Here is a 12,774-nt window from a genome sequence, read left to right on the forward strand (position 1 = left end):
TCCAAGGCAATATTTTGTGAGGACATGGGTTGAGGTGTGCTGGGCTGTTCCAACCAAGATGGTTGAAGAGCTCATTGATACAGGGAACCGGTTAAGCATTGAACTTTGCAATCTTATTTTCCTTTCAGCAATCTGTAAGGAATTGGAATGTCTCATTGGGCTTCAGGACTAGCACAAAGGGACTGTGGCACGCGCCCTATAACAACTATGCAACCTCCAACATTTTCCCCTGATGGGTGTGTGTGTGAGACAGAGCAGAGCACGTGTCCATTGGAACTAGACTGGGCCTAGAACAAGCCATTGCATAGTGGATGCACCAGATAGCTGCCTCTCCTCAGCCTCTCCTCATAGGTCATGTTCTCCAGCCCCCTAATCATTTTGGTCGCCCTCCACTGGACCCTCTCCAATGCATCCACATCCTTTCTATAGTGGGGGGCCCAGAACTGGATGCAATACTCCAGATGTGGCCTCACCAGAGTTGAATAAAGGGAAATAATCACTCCTCTGCATCTGCTGGAAATGGGGGCAGGGGTGCGGGAAGGGAAAACAGGAGCTGGTGTTGGGGTGAGCTGGCTTAAAAGTAGGTTCCCCCAGCACCATCTCCATGGTGCCACTTCCCCCCATCCCCCACTGATGCCTCTATCATAGGCAGCAGGGGGACAGTGGGGAGGGATAGGAGATTCTGTTCCGGCAGTAGCCCGTGTCCACAGGGATCCAAGAGGGGAGCTGCCCCACATCCCCATGGGCAGGGTCTTCTGCCTTAAAGTAGTCCTCGTCCGTGGGGGCCCAGGCTGGCCCAGCAGCTCTTACTACATTTAAAATGTAGAGCCCAGCCTCACTTTATCGACTTTATCCCTTTATCAGTTATCAAAATACTAATTCCTTAACATCCTTAAGTCATGGTCAAAACCTAAATAAAGTCTTCAGCATGTTACCTCATCATTAATCAGTGACTAACACTCCTGCAATAAACCAATGGGAGGCATCCCATTTTCTACCTCAAAGCAACACCCTGGCACCCCTGTATGCACAACAGTAATATGATTCTCATGTGTTTTATACAACATATGTCATGTAAAGCATCAGTGGAAACGACACGAGAGCCCTATTTGTCTGCATGCCTAATTTTTGTACCAAACGTCGTGCATATTGACTATGAACCAGTATTTTGAAAGGTGTTTGCCTCTGGATAACATCCACAAACTCATTTACATCTAGATTTATAGGCACAATGGGGATGAAGCACTCAAGGTTATAACCCCCTTAAGAAATCCAATATGCCTTAGAAGAAATTCACCCCCATGTGACCTCTGCTTGGGGCTTTGTTTGGAAAAATGAAGTTCCCTCAACGTGACAGAAGTTATAATGGAGGAAGCTCCCCATCCCTCCATAGCATGGTCTCTGGCTCCAGCAACATTTCTGAGGGGGCGGAGGGGGCAACAGGCCTGCAGGTCCCAGCCCAGGAGCACAGGGGCTACCTGCAGATGGGGCTTTGCACCCTGCTTCGCAACAGGGCAAGACAGTACACCCCAACCCCAGTTCAGGATGGGCTGGGGAACACGTCCAAGCACCAGCTCTGGCCCAGCCATGACCTTGTAACACTCACCTCCCCACCCACCCCCAGCACAGGCTAGGGCCAGCCAAAGCAGTCCTGCTCTAGCCCCTCAGGCCAGGGTCTCAGGAAGCAGCACAGCCTGGCCCTAGAGGACGGGGAGGGCAGGAGATACAGCCTGGACTGTCCCCACAATGTAGGCCAGGGCCAACAGCTACGTCCCGTGTTGGCCCCCTGAACCTTGAACACTGGCTGGGGCTAGGAAGAATGGCTTAGCCTCCTCATACCCACGTCAGTTGTCCGAGGAGATGATGGGGGCAGGCATCATAGGGAAGGAGGCTGGGGTCCCTCCCGAGACGATGCAAGAGACAGAACCTGTGCCATGGCCTCCCCACAGCACCCCTGGAAGAGACACCAGGGCAGAGCACCACAGTCCTACCCCTCCCCCAAACCAACAACACCTTTGCCACCACAGAAGGTCACTGGTAAGATCCCCCATAGCTCTCCACCCTGCCCTAAGCCCCATCATATACCCAATCCTGCACCCTTCACATCCAATCTTCAGCCCCCAGCTGCTGACCTCATCTGCCTCGTCTGCCCCCCATCCTAATCTCCCTAACTGTCCCAGCTCCTGCCCTCATTCCTGCACCCCCAACTTCCTGCCACAGCTCCCCCCCCACATTCAGGCCCTGCCTTGAGACCCCTGAAATAACCTCCTGCTCTTGACTTGTGCACCCCTCAGCACTGCAGTGACTCCTGAATCTCTCATCCCCTGCCCTGGGTTCTGCACCATCCATCCCCTGCCTTGAATCCCCCCACACCTCCCTGCCCTGAGACCTCCATCCCCTACATTTCCCAGCCTGACTTCTGCACCCCGACTTCCTGTGCGGAGCCTCCCTCACCTTCCTACCCCCTGCCCACTTCCTGCCCTGAGTCCTTACTCCCTGCCCACACTCCTGCACCCTCCACCCCATGTCTACAGTCCCCAACCCTCCCAGCCCCTGTTCTCAGCCACCTCCACCCAAACCCTTTGCCATAAACAATCATCATTTAAATAAAACGTAGATATTTTTTCTTTTATTAAAAAAAAGAACCTTATCGCAGTTAAGGACTGAGCGTTGCTGGGTAACTGTGCTGTACAGGAGCACACAGAGAAGCCAACTCCTCTGTGACTCAGCACAAAGCCTAAAAATTCCCCTCTGCCTTTGGGAAGGTCCTTTAATTGTTGTTTACTCCGAAAGCTGGGTCAATAACCCATTAGACCAGACAGGCTTCTCCATAGCTTGTTTATATTCCAAGGAGGCTTCTCCTCTAGATACGGCACTCACCCCACGGGGATTCAACAGAGCTGGATTATAAATTGTACACACGCCTGTTTCGGCTCTCAGCGTGGGATATTTCCGCGGCTGCTGGAGTGAGAGGTGTGGGACACGGCTACCTGAAGGGGATCCGCAGGGAAGACTCTTCTGACTCAGCATTCACAGGTACCATCTCTGGCTGAGGAGCTTACCTGCTCAACAAACTCAGTGCAACGTAGATGTGATGGGTGGAGAATAGGTCTGGTTTTGGTTTCTGCTTTACTCAGCCATTAAACATTCCCAGCCCTTTCTACTTCCCATGAGTTTGCTCCAGTATCATGATATGTCCCTCTTCCCTATGCCCTGCACCTCCGGCTGACGGCCGCCAGACTGTAATTCAGTGGCTCTCTGGTGTTAGTAGGTGCACAATATAAGGTCCCATTCTGAGGCTGTGGCTCAGGCTTTCCTTCAGCCACAGCTCCCTTTGGAGTAAGGCGAACAGGGTAAAGACATCAGGTGCCAGCTGTGTGTTAGTGCTCAGAGTCAGTTTCCTCCTCTTCTTGCACTTGAGGGCTCTGGCTGTTAACAGCAGTGTTGTTACCTGACTTTCGCGTGCTGCAAAGCATGGAGATGCTAGGGATCCTCAATGGAACAGTTTTTCAACGTGGCTAAGACATCTTGTGCCCATACTCTTATGTCTGAGACTTCAAAAACACCCAGGTCAGTGGAAAAAAGCCTTCAGTCATGTAAAATTACAGTCGAACTGCTTAAAGTTTGGCAGACCTGTACGCAACTGAAAAATAGTCGACACTAGAGATGGTTGAAAAAAAAAGAGGAACATCTTAAAGACTAACAGATTTATTTGGGCTTCAGCTTTTGTGGATTAAAAAAACTTTATCTTTAAGATTCCAAAGGGCTCCCTGTTGGTTTTGCAGATGCAGACTCACATGGCGACAACTCTGAGATGTATAGGAGGTGTCAGAGCGCATTAAGTAATGGTGATGCCGCCAGAACCACGTATAAAGGCGAATCTGTGTGTGTATCCCATTCAGCTAAGCTCTTTGCTTCTAAATATCTGTGGCAAAGAGCTGCACAGGATAAGAGATAGAGAGTGATTTTCTTTTCTTTTTTTCAATGTTCAGTGTTCTGACATTCAATGGAACCGAGTTTCCCTTTTTCATGTGTTGTGAAGGACTGACTGATGTATATATGTTGGATGTATTTTCTTTATCAATAGATTAATAGGGCTTTGAGCCAGATCATCCAGTCTGAATTCCTGTATAATATAGGTCATTCGATTTTACCTAACTAAGGCTTTGTCTACACTGCAGGGTTTTTGCGCAAGTAGCTTTTGGTGGAAGAGATCTTCCGCAAAAACTTCTTGCGCAAAAGCGAGTCCACACCTCAAAAGCACATTGCCAAAGCAATGTGCTTTTGCACAAGAGAGCATCCACACTGTTTGGACACTCTTGCACAAGAAAGCTCTGATAGCCATTCACAAAACTTTCTTGAGGTGTGGACGCTCCGACAATTTTTGCACAAAAGCCTTGTAATGTAGACATAGCCCATGTGTCCACCCAACCATTGTTGTAGCCATAGCAACCTACGGCAGCAAAACCTGGCACCTTAAGAAAACAGATGCTCAGAAGTTAGATGTGTTTGTGGAGAATATTAGGACAAAGTGATGGGGAAAGAAAAATGAATGATACGGTCAGAAAAATGGCTCAAATGAGTCTCCATCATGAATAATTTGTAAGAGAAAACATCAATGGGTAGGGGTCGTGTGCTATGAATGGATTGTAACTGACTACCCTTTATGGCTCTCAGTTGGAAGCCAGAACATCCAATAAAAAAGCAGGGTAGACCTAGCATGTCTCGGAAACCCAAGACAATCAATGACATAGCGAAATATAATTTGGAATGGGATGTCTTTGTTCACAGGGCAGCTGACAAGTAAGTATGGAGAATGACTTAGTTCAATGGGAAGGTTTCCCTGTATTGAGTTCCATAACTTGTGTTTGACTAAGGACTGGTCTATATTAGAATTTTACATCCTAGAAATGTGGATCCCCAGGCTGAGAAGGGACAGCAAGAACCAACTAGTCTCACTCCAGCCAAAATTTGTTGTGATTAAAGCATCCAGGACAGGTGGCTGTCCAGCCTTCTTTGCTCATCTTTAGTGAAGTAGCTCCCATGACCTTCCAAGAATTCTGCCCCATTGTCCTTCTGTTCTTAGGAACTTTCTCCTGAGATCCCATCTAAATTCACTACATTCATTCTTGTCCCTTGTGCTGTGGTAACACAAAACATTTTTTCCGTCTATTTTGTGGCAGCCTATCAAGTGTCTGAAAATTGATTTCATGTCCCCCTTCATGTCTCCTCTTTTTCATACTGAACATACTCAGATCCTTCCACCTTTGCTCATGTGGCTTTTCCTACATCCTTCAGGTGTTTCTCTACATGTTTTTCCACATCTTTTCCATGTCATTTCTCTACCTACTTCCAATCCATGGGTGACCCAAACAGGACACAGTGGACTGGCCGAGGCCTAACCAGCATCAAGTTGAACAGTATGACCCCTCCCATGACTTGCATGCAGTGACTGTTAGGGAATTACAAAACTGGGTTTTTTCACCAAAGCAAACATGCCTACACCCTGGAGAGGTGTAGCTATGGGGAGGTAACCCCGGTATAGGCAGCATGAGGGTAACAGAAAAATTCTTCCACCAGCTCAGCTACCACTTCTTGGGGAAATGGTACCCATGCTAACTGGAGAAGCCACAACATTGATGTAAGTAATATCTACACTAATGTGCTCCACCAACACTACTGCAGCCTTTCATGTCCAGTCAAGCCCTCAAGCAGATTTCCCAGAAAAGCATCCAATCTGGATCAGCTGGCATGGGGAGTTGGAGAATCTATAACTTCCTTTTCATTGTGTCCCCCCGGCTACTCACCCTCACTGCTAAAGATTTGTCCCTCATTTCCAATACGGAATTGTCTAGCTTCAGCCTTCGTGCATTGGGTCTGGCTGTGTCCTTCTTGGTTTTCTCCCTATGACTGTCTCATTGTCCTGTGCATGAAAAGTGACCCATCTGCTTCACCCTATTATTATTGTATTTAGTAATGTGTATATTGTCTCTCATTTACATTGTCTCCATTCAGGCACTTTTAGGGGAACCATCATCGCAGACCCTGAGCACATACAGGAAATCATAACAACGTACGGTGCCAAAAATTCTGCCCCAGGGTTGGACATCTCCTCGACTCCATGTCAGATTCCAACACAACCAACTTCACCAACCCCTCCACCTTCATCCTGCTGGGTATTCCTGGCCTGGAGACGGCCCATCTCTGGCTCTCCATCCCCTTCTGCATCATGTACATCATAGCCCTCTTGGGAAACGTCACCCTCCTGTTCATTGTGAAGAGGGAGCCAAGCCTGCATAAACCCATGTACTATTTCCTCTGCATGCTGTCTGCAACCGACCTGGTCCTGTCGACATCCATCCTGCCTAAAACTCTGAGTATCTTCTTGTTCAATTCCAGGGAGATTGGTTTTAGTGCTTGTCTCACCCAGATGTTCTTCCTTCATTGCATCACAGTGGTGGAGTCTGGGATCTTCGTGGCCATGGCGTTGGATCGCTACGTGGCCATCTGCCATCCCCTGAGACATTCCTTCACTCTGACTAACCGCATGGTGGCCAAGATCGGCCTGGCCGTGCTGCTGCGTGGTGTCATGCTCATACTGCCCTACCCCCTCCTGGCAAGGCGCTGGCCATATTGCAGAACCAACATCATTGCCCACTCGTATTGCAGGCATATCGCCGTGGTGATGCTGGCCTGTGCTGACATCCGCATCAGTAGTTACTACAGCCTCTTTGTGCTATGCTTTGTGACCAGTCTGGACCTGTGCTTCATTGCAGTGTCCTATAGCAAGATCCTTCAAGCCCTCTTCAGCCTCCATACAAAGGAAACCTGGCTCAAGACCTTTGGGACCTGCAGCTCCCACCTCTGTGCCCTCTTAGCCTTTTATATCCCAGATGTCTTATCCTCCGTCGTGCACCGGTTGTATCACAATGTACCCCAGCATGTCCTTGTCCTCATTGCAAACATACACATTCTGGTTCCCCCCGTGCTGCACCCCATCATCTATGGGATGAGGACCAAGCAAATTCGGGAGAGGTTGCTCAGGCTTCTTACTTATAAAAGGACGTAATTTTTCCTCTCGGTGCCCTCACTCTCAGACAGAACTCCATGCACAGCTCACAGGTGACCTGGTTCTGGGCCCTTGTCACGTTACTGGATTTTGAGGGGAGCAGCCAGATTGCTGCTGCACCCATAGGTGCAGGTGTTGGCCCCAGAAAATGGTATAAAGGGGGGCCATGTGGGGTGTTGAATGGAAGCTCCCTGTCTGCTAATCCTATGTACGCTGTTCATGTGTTTGTATAATGTCTGTGTGTGCAATTATAAGCATGTACTTGTATGGATACTGAATAATTCCCTGCATGTGGTTGAGCATTGGGCAGAGCCTGGCCTATGGACATGCTAATCAGCAAGGCCCTGTGGGACAATGGCACTCAATGGGCCAAGGACACACCTAAAGAATGAGTGGTGACTCATACCTAAGGGCTACCAACAGGCAACACAGGAATAAGGTGGACCAGGTGACCTGCTATAGCCAAGAAGAGACCAGGAAGGAGGGATAAATAGGCCATGTGGTGGTCTCCATCTTGGTTCTCAGCTCAGCACTTCATCCCAGAAGCAGCAATGCAGGGATGGAAGAGCCCAGAAGACCTGTGAACCCATCCTGATCCTAGGATGTGCAACAAGAACTTTTAAACGAGCAGCTGTGACATCTCTGCTAGAGCCTGCATCGAGGACTGGGAGATTCGGTGCATGTAACGTACTATCCTTTAACAACCTTACTCTCATGCTTTTCTTTCTTGTGTTAATAAACCTTTAGTTGTTAGATGCTAAAGGATTGGTCCAGTGTGATTTGTGGGTAAGGTCCAAAGGGTAAATTGACCAGAGATCTGGGGCTGGTTTCTTGGAACTGGACAGGACTTGTTCGGGGTAGGTGGGATTGGGTGCTAGGACCCCCCACTGGTGTATGAGGCCCGGGGCCATCTGGGGCACGGATATTGCCGGGGTGTCGGAGGGGTTTTGCTCGTGAGGCTTCAGGCAGGCAGCTGAAGCGCTCTGTGGGACTGGTTTGTGGCCTGTTTGGAGAGGTCACCAGTCTGGGGGCTGTAAGGAGCCTCGGATTTGAGCAATTCACCCTGAGCGGACGCCCTCAGCTGTGCCCAGACACGGCCCGGTCTGCCACAGCCCTCTTCCAAGAATCACTGAGTGGACAGTCTGGAATCAGTCCCTTTCGTGCTGCATCAGCATGAAAACCTGAGAAATCAGTCTACATGAAACTCATTGAGTTGCCATACTTCTTATTGCTTGTAACTGGACCTCTAAGGCCACACCCTTTGTCACAACTCTTCCACAAAGGGCTATCCCTGCTCTGCCTCTTCTGCAGAAGGCCATTCTGCCGTTACTCTATTGTTACAACTGCGCTCCATCTCAGACATGGCTGCAGTGTGGGGCATGGAGGGACACAACAGGGGCAGATGCAACTGAGTTTTATATAAGAGCATCTGAACGGATATCCTGGGTAAGACCAATGATCTGTCTAGGCCCAATATCCCCTCTTTCAACAATGGCCAATGTCACGTGCCCCAAAGGGAATGTGCAGAAGAGGGCAATGACGAAGTGATTCATGCCCTGTCACCCACTCTCAGCTATAGTAAGACGAGGGCCTGAAACAAAAGCCCATGTAGCACAGGCCTGGTTTGAGGCCTGAGGCCTAGCCAACCATAGACAACACTTGGCTAATATAAAGCAAAGTGAAGCTGGGAGCAAGAGGCAGGCCCCTACTCACAGAACTTGTCAGAAACAGGGTTTAGAGTGCAACACACTCACTGGCAACAGGCCCAGGTGTAGAACAGTAATTGGGACTAGGTATCGACTGTAGAACCGCAATTGTACTGGTCATAAGTTGAAAGCGCATGGTACCGCCAGCTCGTTAAAAGAGACCTTGGTATCCACACTCCTCACAGATACAGACCTAGGTTGAGGACAGGGTCTAAAATGACAGCATGATGGATAGAGATGACCTAATCAAACCACGAGGTGCAGGGTGATGGGTGGTATATAAGTAGCAAGAGAGGGTGGTCACCTGCCATGTCAGGAGTGATGTGTAACTTGTTTGTACCTGTATATAAAGTGGTGTCTTGCGGGGACAGTCTTTGTCTGGGAGGGGGGTAATGGGGTCTCCCACTGATTGAGCCGAGTCCAATGTTATGGGGTACATATAAGTAGTGGTTCAGTCGTCCACGGACAGCTATGACTGTACTTTGCTTAACAATAAACCTGCCGGGGGTCTTCAACCCTTATTTGATTTGTGGTCTTTGGGAATTCTTTTGTGATCTTCTGTGTTGACTACTTGCACAAGTCAACACAGCACACATGATTGAGCACAAACGCACGCAGCCAATTGGTTATCATCAGTGACGGACCCAGAGACCTATCCAGACACCACGCCAGTAAATCCTGACTTACTACATCGGTGACCCCACAACATCAGCTTCTTTTAAACAGAGGCTAGGGAATAATAGCCATCCCGGCTAATAGCCACTGATTTTGTCCCTCACTATGTTCTCTGTCAAAGAGTTCCAGAGGTTGACTCCGAAGAAATACTTCTTGGCTGTGTCTAGACTGGCAAGTTTTTCCGCAAAATCAGCTGCTTTTGTGGAAAAACTTGCCAGCTGTCTACACTGGCCGCTTGAATTTCCGCAGGAACACTGACTTCCTACTGTAAGAAATCAGTGCTTCTTGAGGAAATACTATGCTGCTCCCGTTCAGGCAAAAGCCCTCTTGCGCAAATCATTTGCGCAAAAGGGTCAGTGTAGACAGCTCAGATTTGTTTTGCGCAAAAAAGCCCCGATCGCGAAAATGGAGATCGGGGCTTTTTTGCGCAAAAGCGCGTCTAGATTGGCACGGATGCTTTTACGCAAAAAGTGCTTTTAACGGAAAAGTTTTCCGTTAAAAGCATTTGTGGAAAATAATGCCAGTCTAGACATAGCCCTTTTGTTTGTTTTAAATCTATTACCTTCTTAATTTTATTCGGTGACCCGTCGTGCTACATGAGGGAATATATAGCATGTCATTTTATTTCCCCATACAATAGAATATATTACAGATATCGCTCATCTTCTCCTTTAGTCTCTTCTTTTTTTCAAGCTGAAACATCCCAATATAATTAATTCCTACTCATGCCAAATCCTTTCCATGCCTCTGACAATTTCTATTGAACTTTCTAAAAAATTTCCTAGTCCAATATTCCGTTTTTATTGGGTCTCCCAGAACTGCATGCAGTTTTTAATACGTGGGTGTCCCATGAGTTTATTTTGAGGTGATATTATTATTTTTGTGTGTGTGTGATTGCCTATCCCTTTTGGAATAACTCACAACATTCTCTACACTTGTTTCTTAAAGTTCCACCGCACCTTGGATTAAAAGTGAAGCAACGGCCCTTGTTCCATACCAATAACAACCAATTATCTCTGGTTGTACGATCGTAAAACATGGTTTCCCAATTTTCTTCGGCTGCAGAGCTCGTACAACAGTGTTTCTTAATCTTTTTAAGACCAAGGAACACCAAACAATTTTTTTTTAGGAACACCAAGGATTTTTTGTTAAGCAAAAAAAAAAAAATGGGGGGGAAGGAGGGGCAGAGAAAAGTTATGGACCCCCCCCCAAAAATAGGGCTGGGGAAAGTTATTGAGAGGGCCCATTTTGAATTCAGTTGTTCTCCGTGGCACACCTCTAACTGCCCCACAATGTCCTAAAAGTTTGTCAGAGCCCTTCAAATACCGTGATTTTTAATTCAAAAATGGAGATAAATTTGTAATTCTTCTTCACCTTCAACATCCACATATTCATTTCCATTTCATTTTACCAGCATAGTGGGGATGAACCATTCAAGATAACAGCCCCTTAAGAAGCACAATCGGCCTTACCAGACGCTCATCCCCATGTGATCAGTGCTGTGACCTCTGTTTGGAAAAATGAATTTGCCTCCACATGGCAGAACCTACAAAGGGGGAAGTGACATCATCACCTGTCGAAACTCCCCATACCTCAACACCACAACACAACTTAGGAGCAAGGGCTGATTTGGGGTTATGATCCCAGCGAGAAGGGGTAACTAGCTTGTGTAGATGAGACTCGGGGGCAGTGTGCGCCATTAGGGAGAGACATGGCTTTATTCAGATCCTGTCAAAGAGCTTAGTGAACAGCGTTGGGGTCATAGGCTGGGGGCCTTGGTGGAACTGGCTGTAGCCTCTCTGTTGTCAGTGCATGGGTGGCTATTGAAAGCATTGGTGTCACTGCCTCTGGGTGTATGTTTGGCTGGGCAAGTGAAAGACCTGGAGAGGATTGCGGCTTGTCACAGCCTCTCAGTATCAGAGGGAGCCCAGATTGGTATGGCTGAGGGCTCAGTGGTACCCTGCTTCCAGGATGCTCTCTGATGAAGTGTGTCGCATTCAATAGGCCCTGTTAGACTATGAGTCCACTTTCTTTTTGTCACACACTGAGTTGCTGACAGAGACACTGTGGTGATGGTAGAGAAGTCAGGGCTCCTGAGTTGTGCCTGTCAATCCCAGTGTGACCCTGGCTGACACACGTCTTCTGGTGCCTCAGTTTGCCCATCTGTATTATGGGGCTATATTCATAGTCACTTGTTTGTTCGATTTTGTGACACTCCTTGAATGAAAAGTGCGGCCAAATAGAGTGATAGTTATTGTGGAGAGCTCATAACACCAACTACATTTTTTGTTAGTCTCTAAGGTGTTGCGAGACTATTTGTTGTTGTTAAGTTTCTCCTGTTACAGACTAACACGTTTCCCCCTGGGAAAGTTACAGAGGAGAATTACTAATCTCTACATCCAAAGTCAAATTGCCCTGTAACTGCAGGCAGTGTTCAGGGCTCAACCCCGTCAAATGTCTGCTAGACCTGTCTGTCTATCATCTACACAGCCACTCTGAGCATGTACAGGGAAACAGGTCCTGTGGAGATGGAAGTATTGTCCCTAATTTTCTTACTAATCAACTCTAATATTGAAACATACAGAAACACACAGAGCAGCCAACTCCTCTGTGACCCAGAAACAAGCTGAAGTTCCCCTCTCCCTTTGGGAAGGTCCCTTAATTGGCCTTTAAACCTAAAATTGGGTCAATAACACATTAGACCAGACAGGCTTCTCTGCCGCTTGTTTACATCCCAAGGCGGTTTCTCCTCTAGATACGGTGCTCACCCCACTGGGAGTGAAGAAAGCTGGAATATAAATGGTGCCGGTTACGGCTCTGAGAGTGGGATGTTTCTGCAGCTGCTGGGCTGAGAGAAGTGCAGGACACAGCTACCTGAGGAAAATTCCCAGGGAAGGCTCTTCTGACTCAGCATTCACAGGTACCAGCTCTGGCTGAGGAGCTCACGTGCTCAACAAAGAACCCAGTACTACATGGGTGTGATGGGGCGGAGAATAGGTCTGTTTTTTCTTTCTGCTTTACCCAACCATTAAACATCCCAGGCCCTTTCTACTTCCAATGAGTTTGCTCCAGTGACGCAAAAGGTCCCTCTTTCCTATGCCCCAGCATTTCTGGCTGATGGCTTTCAGACCTGAGGTGGCTGTAATTCAGTGACACGTTGGTATTAGTCGGTGCACAACACGAGCCCCCATTCTGAGGCTGTGGCTTAGGTTTTCCTTCAGGCACAGCTCCTTTTAGAGTAAGGAGAACTGGGTAAAGACGTCAGGCATCAGCTATGTGTTAATGCTCAGATTCTGTTTCCTCCTCTTCTTACACTTGAGGGTT

General features: G+C 48.0%; 1 protein-coding gene across 1 annotated transcript; it reads left to right on the top strand.

The window, feature by feature from the left end:
- The first annotated feature begins 6,121 nt into the window (after nt 1-6,121).
- On the top strand, nt 6,122-7,069 carry LOC142827333 (olfactory receptor 52M1-like). Its single transcript, XM_075922298.2, has one exon. It carries the CDS (start codon nt 6,122-6,124, stop codon nt 7,067-7,069), a length of 948 nt encoding a protein of 315 aa, XP_075778413.2.
- Nucleotides 7,070-12,774: the final 5,705 nt, after the last annotated feature.

The sequence above is a fragment of the Pelodiscus sinensis genome, chromosome 1, assembly GCF_052426305.1.
Source record: "Pelodiscus sinensis isolate ZL-2025 chromosome 1, ASM5242630v1, whole genome shotgun sequence".
Taxonomy (NCBI): domain Eukaryota; kingdom Metazoa; phylum Chordata; order Testudines; family Trionychidae; genus Pelodiscus; species Pelodiscus sinensis.

Excerpts from the sequence above, each read along its gene's own strand:
- LOC142827333 (XM_075922298.2), top strand. The coding sequence starts at position 6,122 with ATGTCAGATTCCAACACAACCAACTTCACCAACCCCTCCACCTTCATC.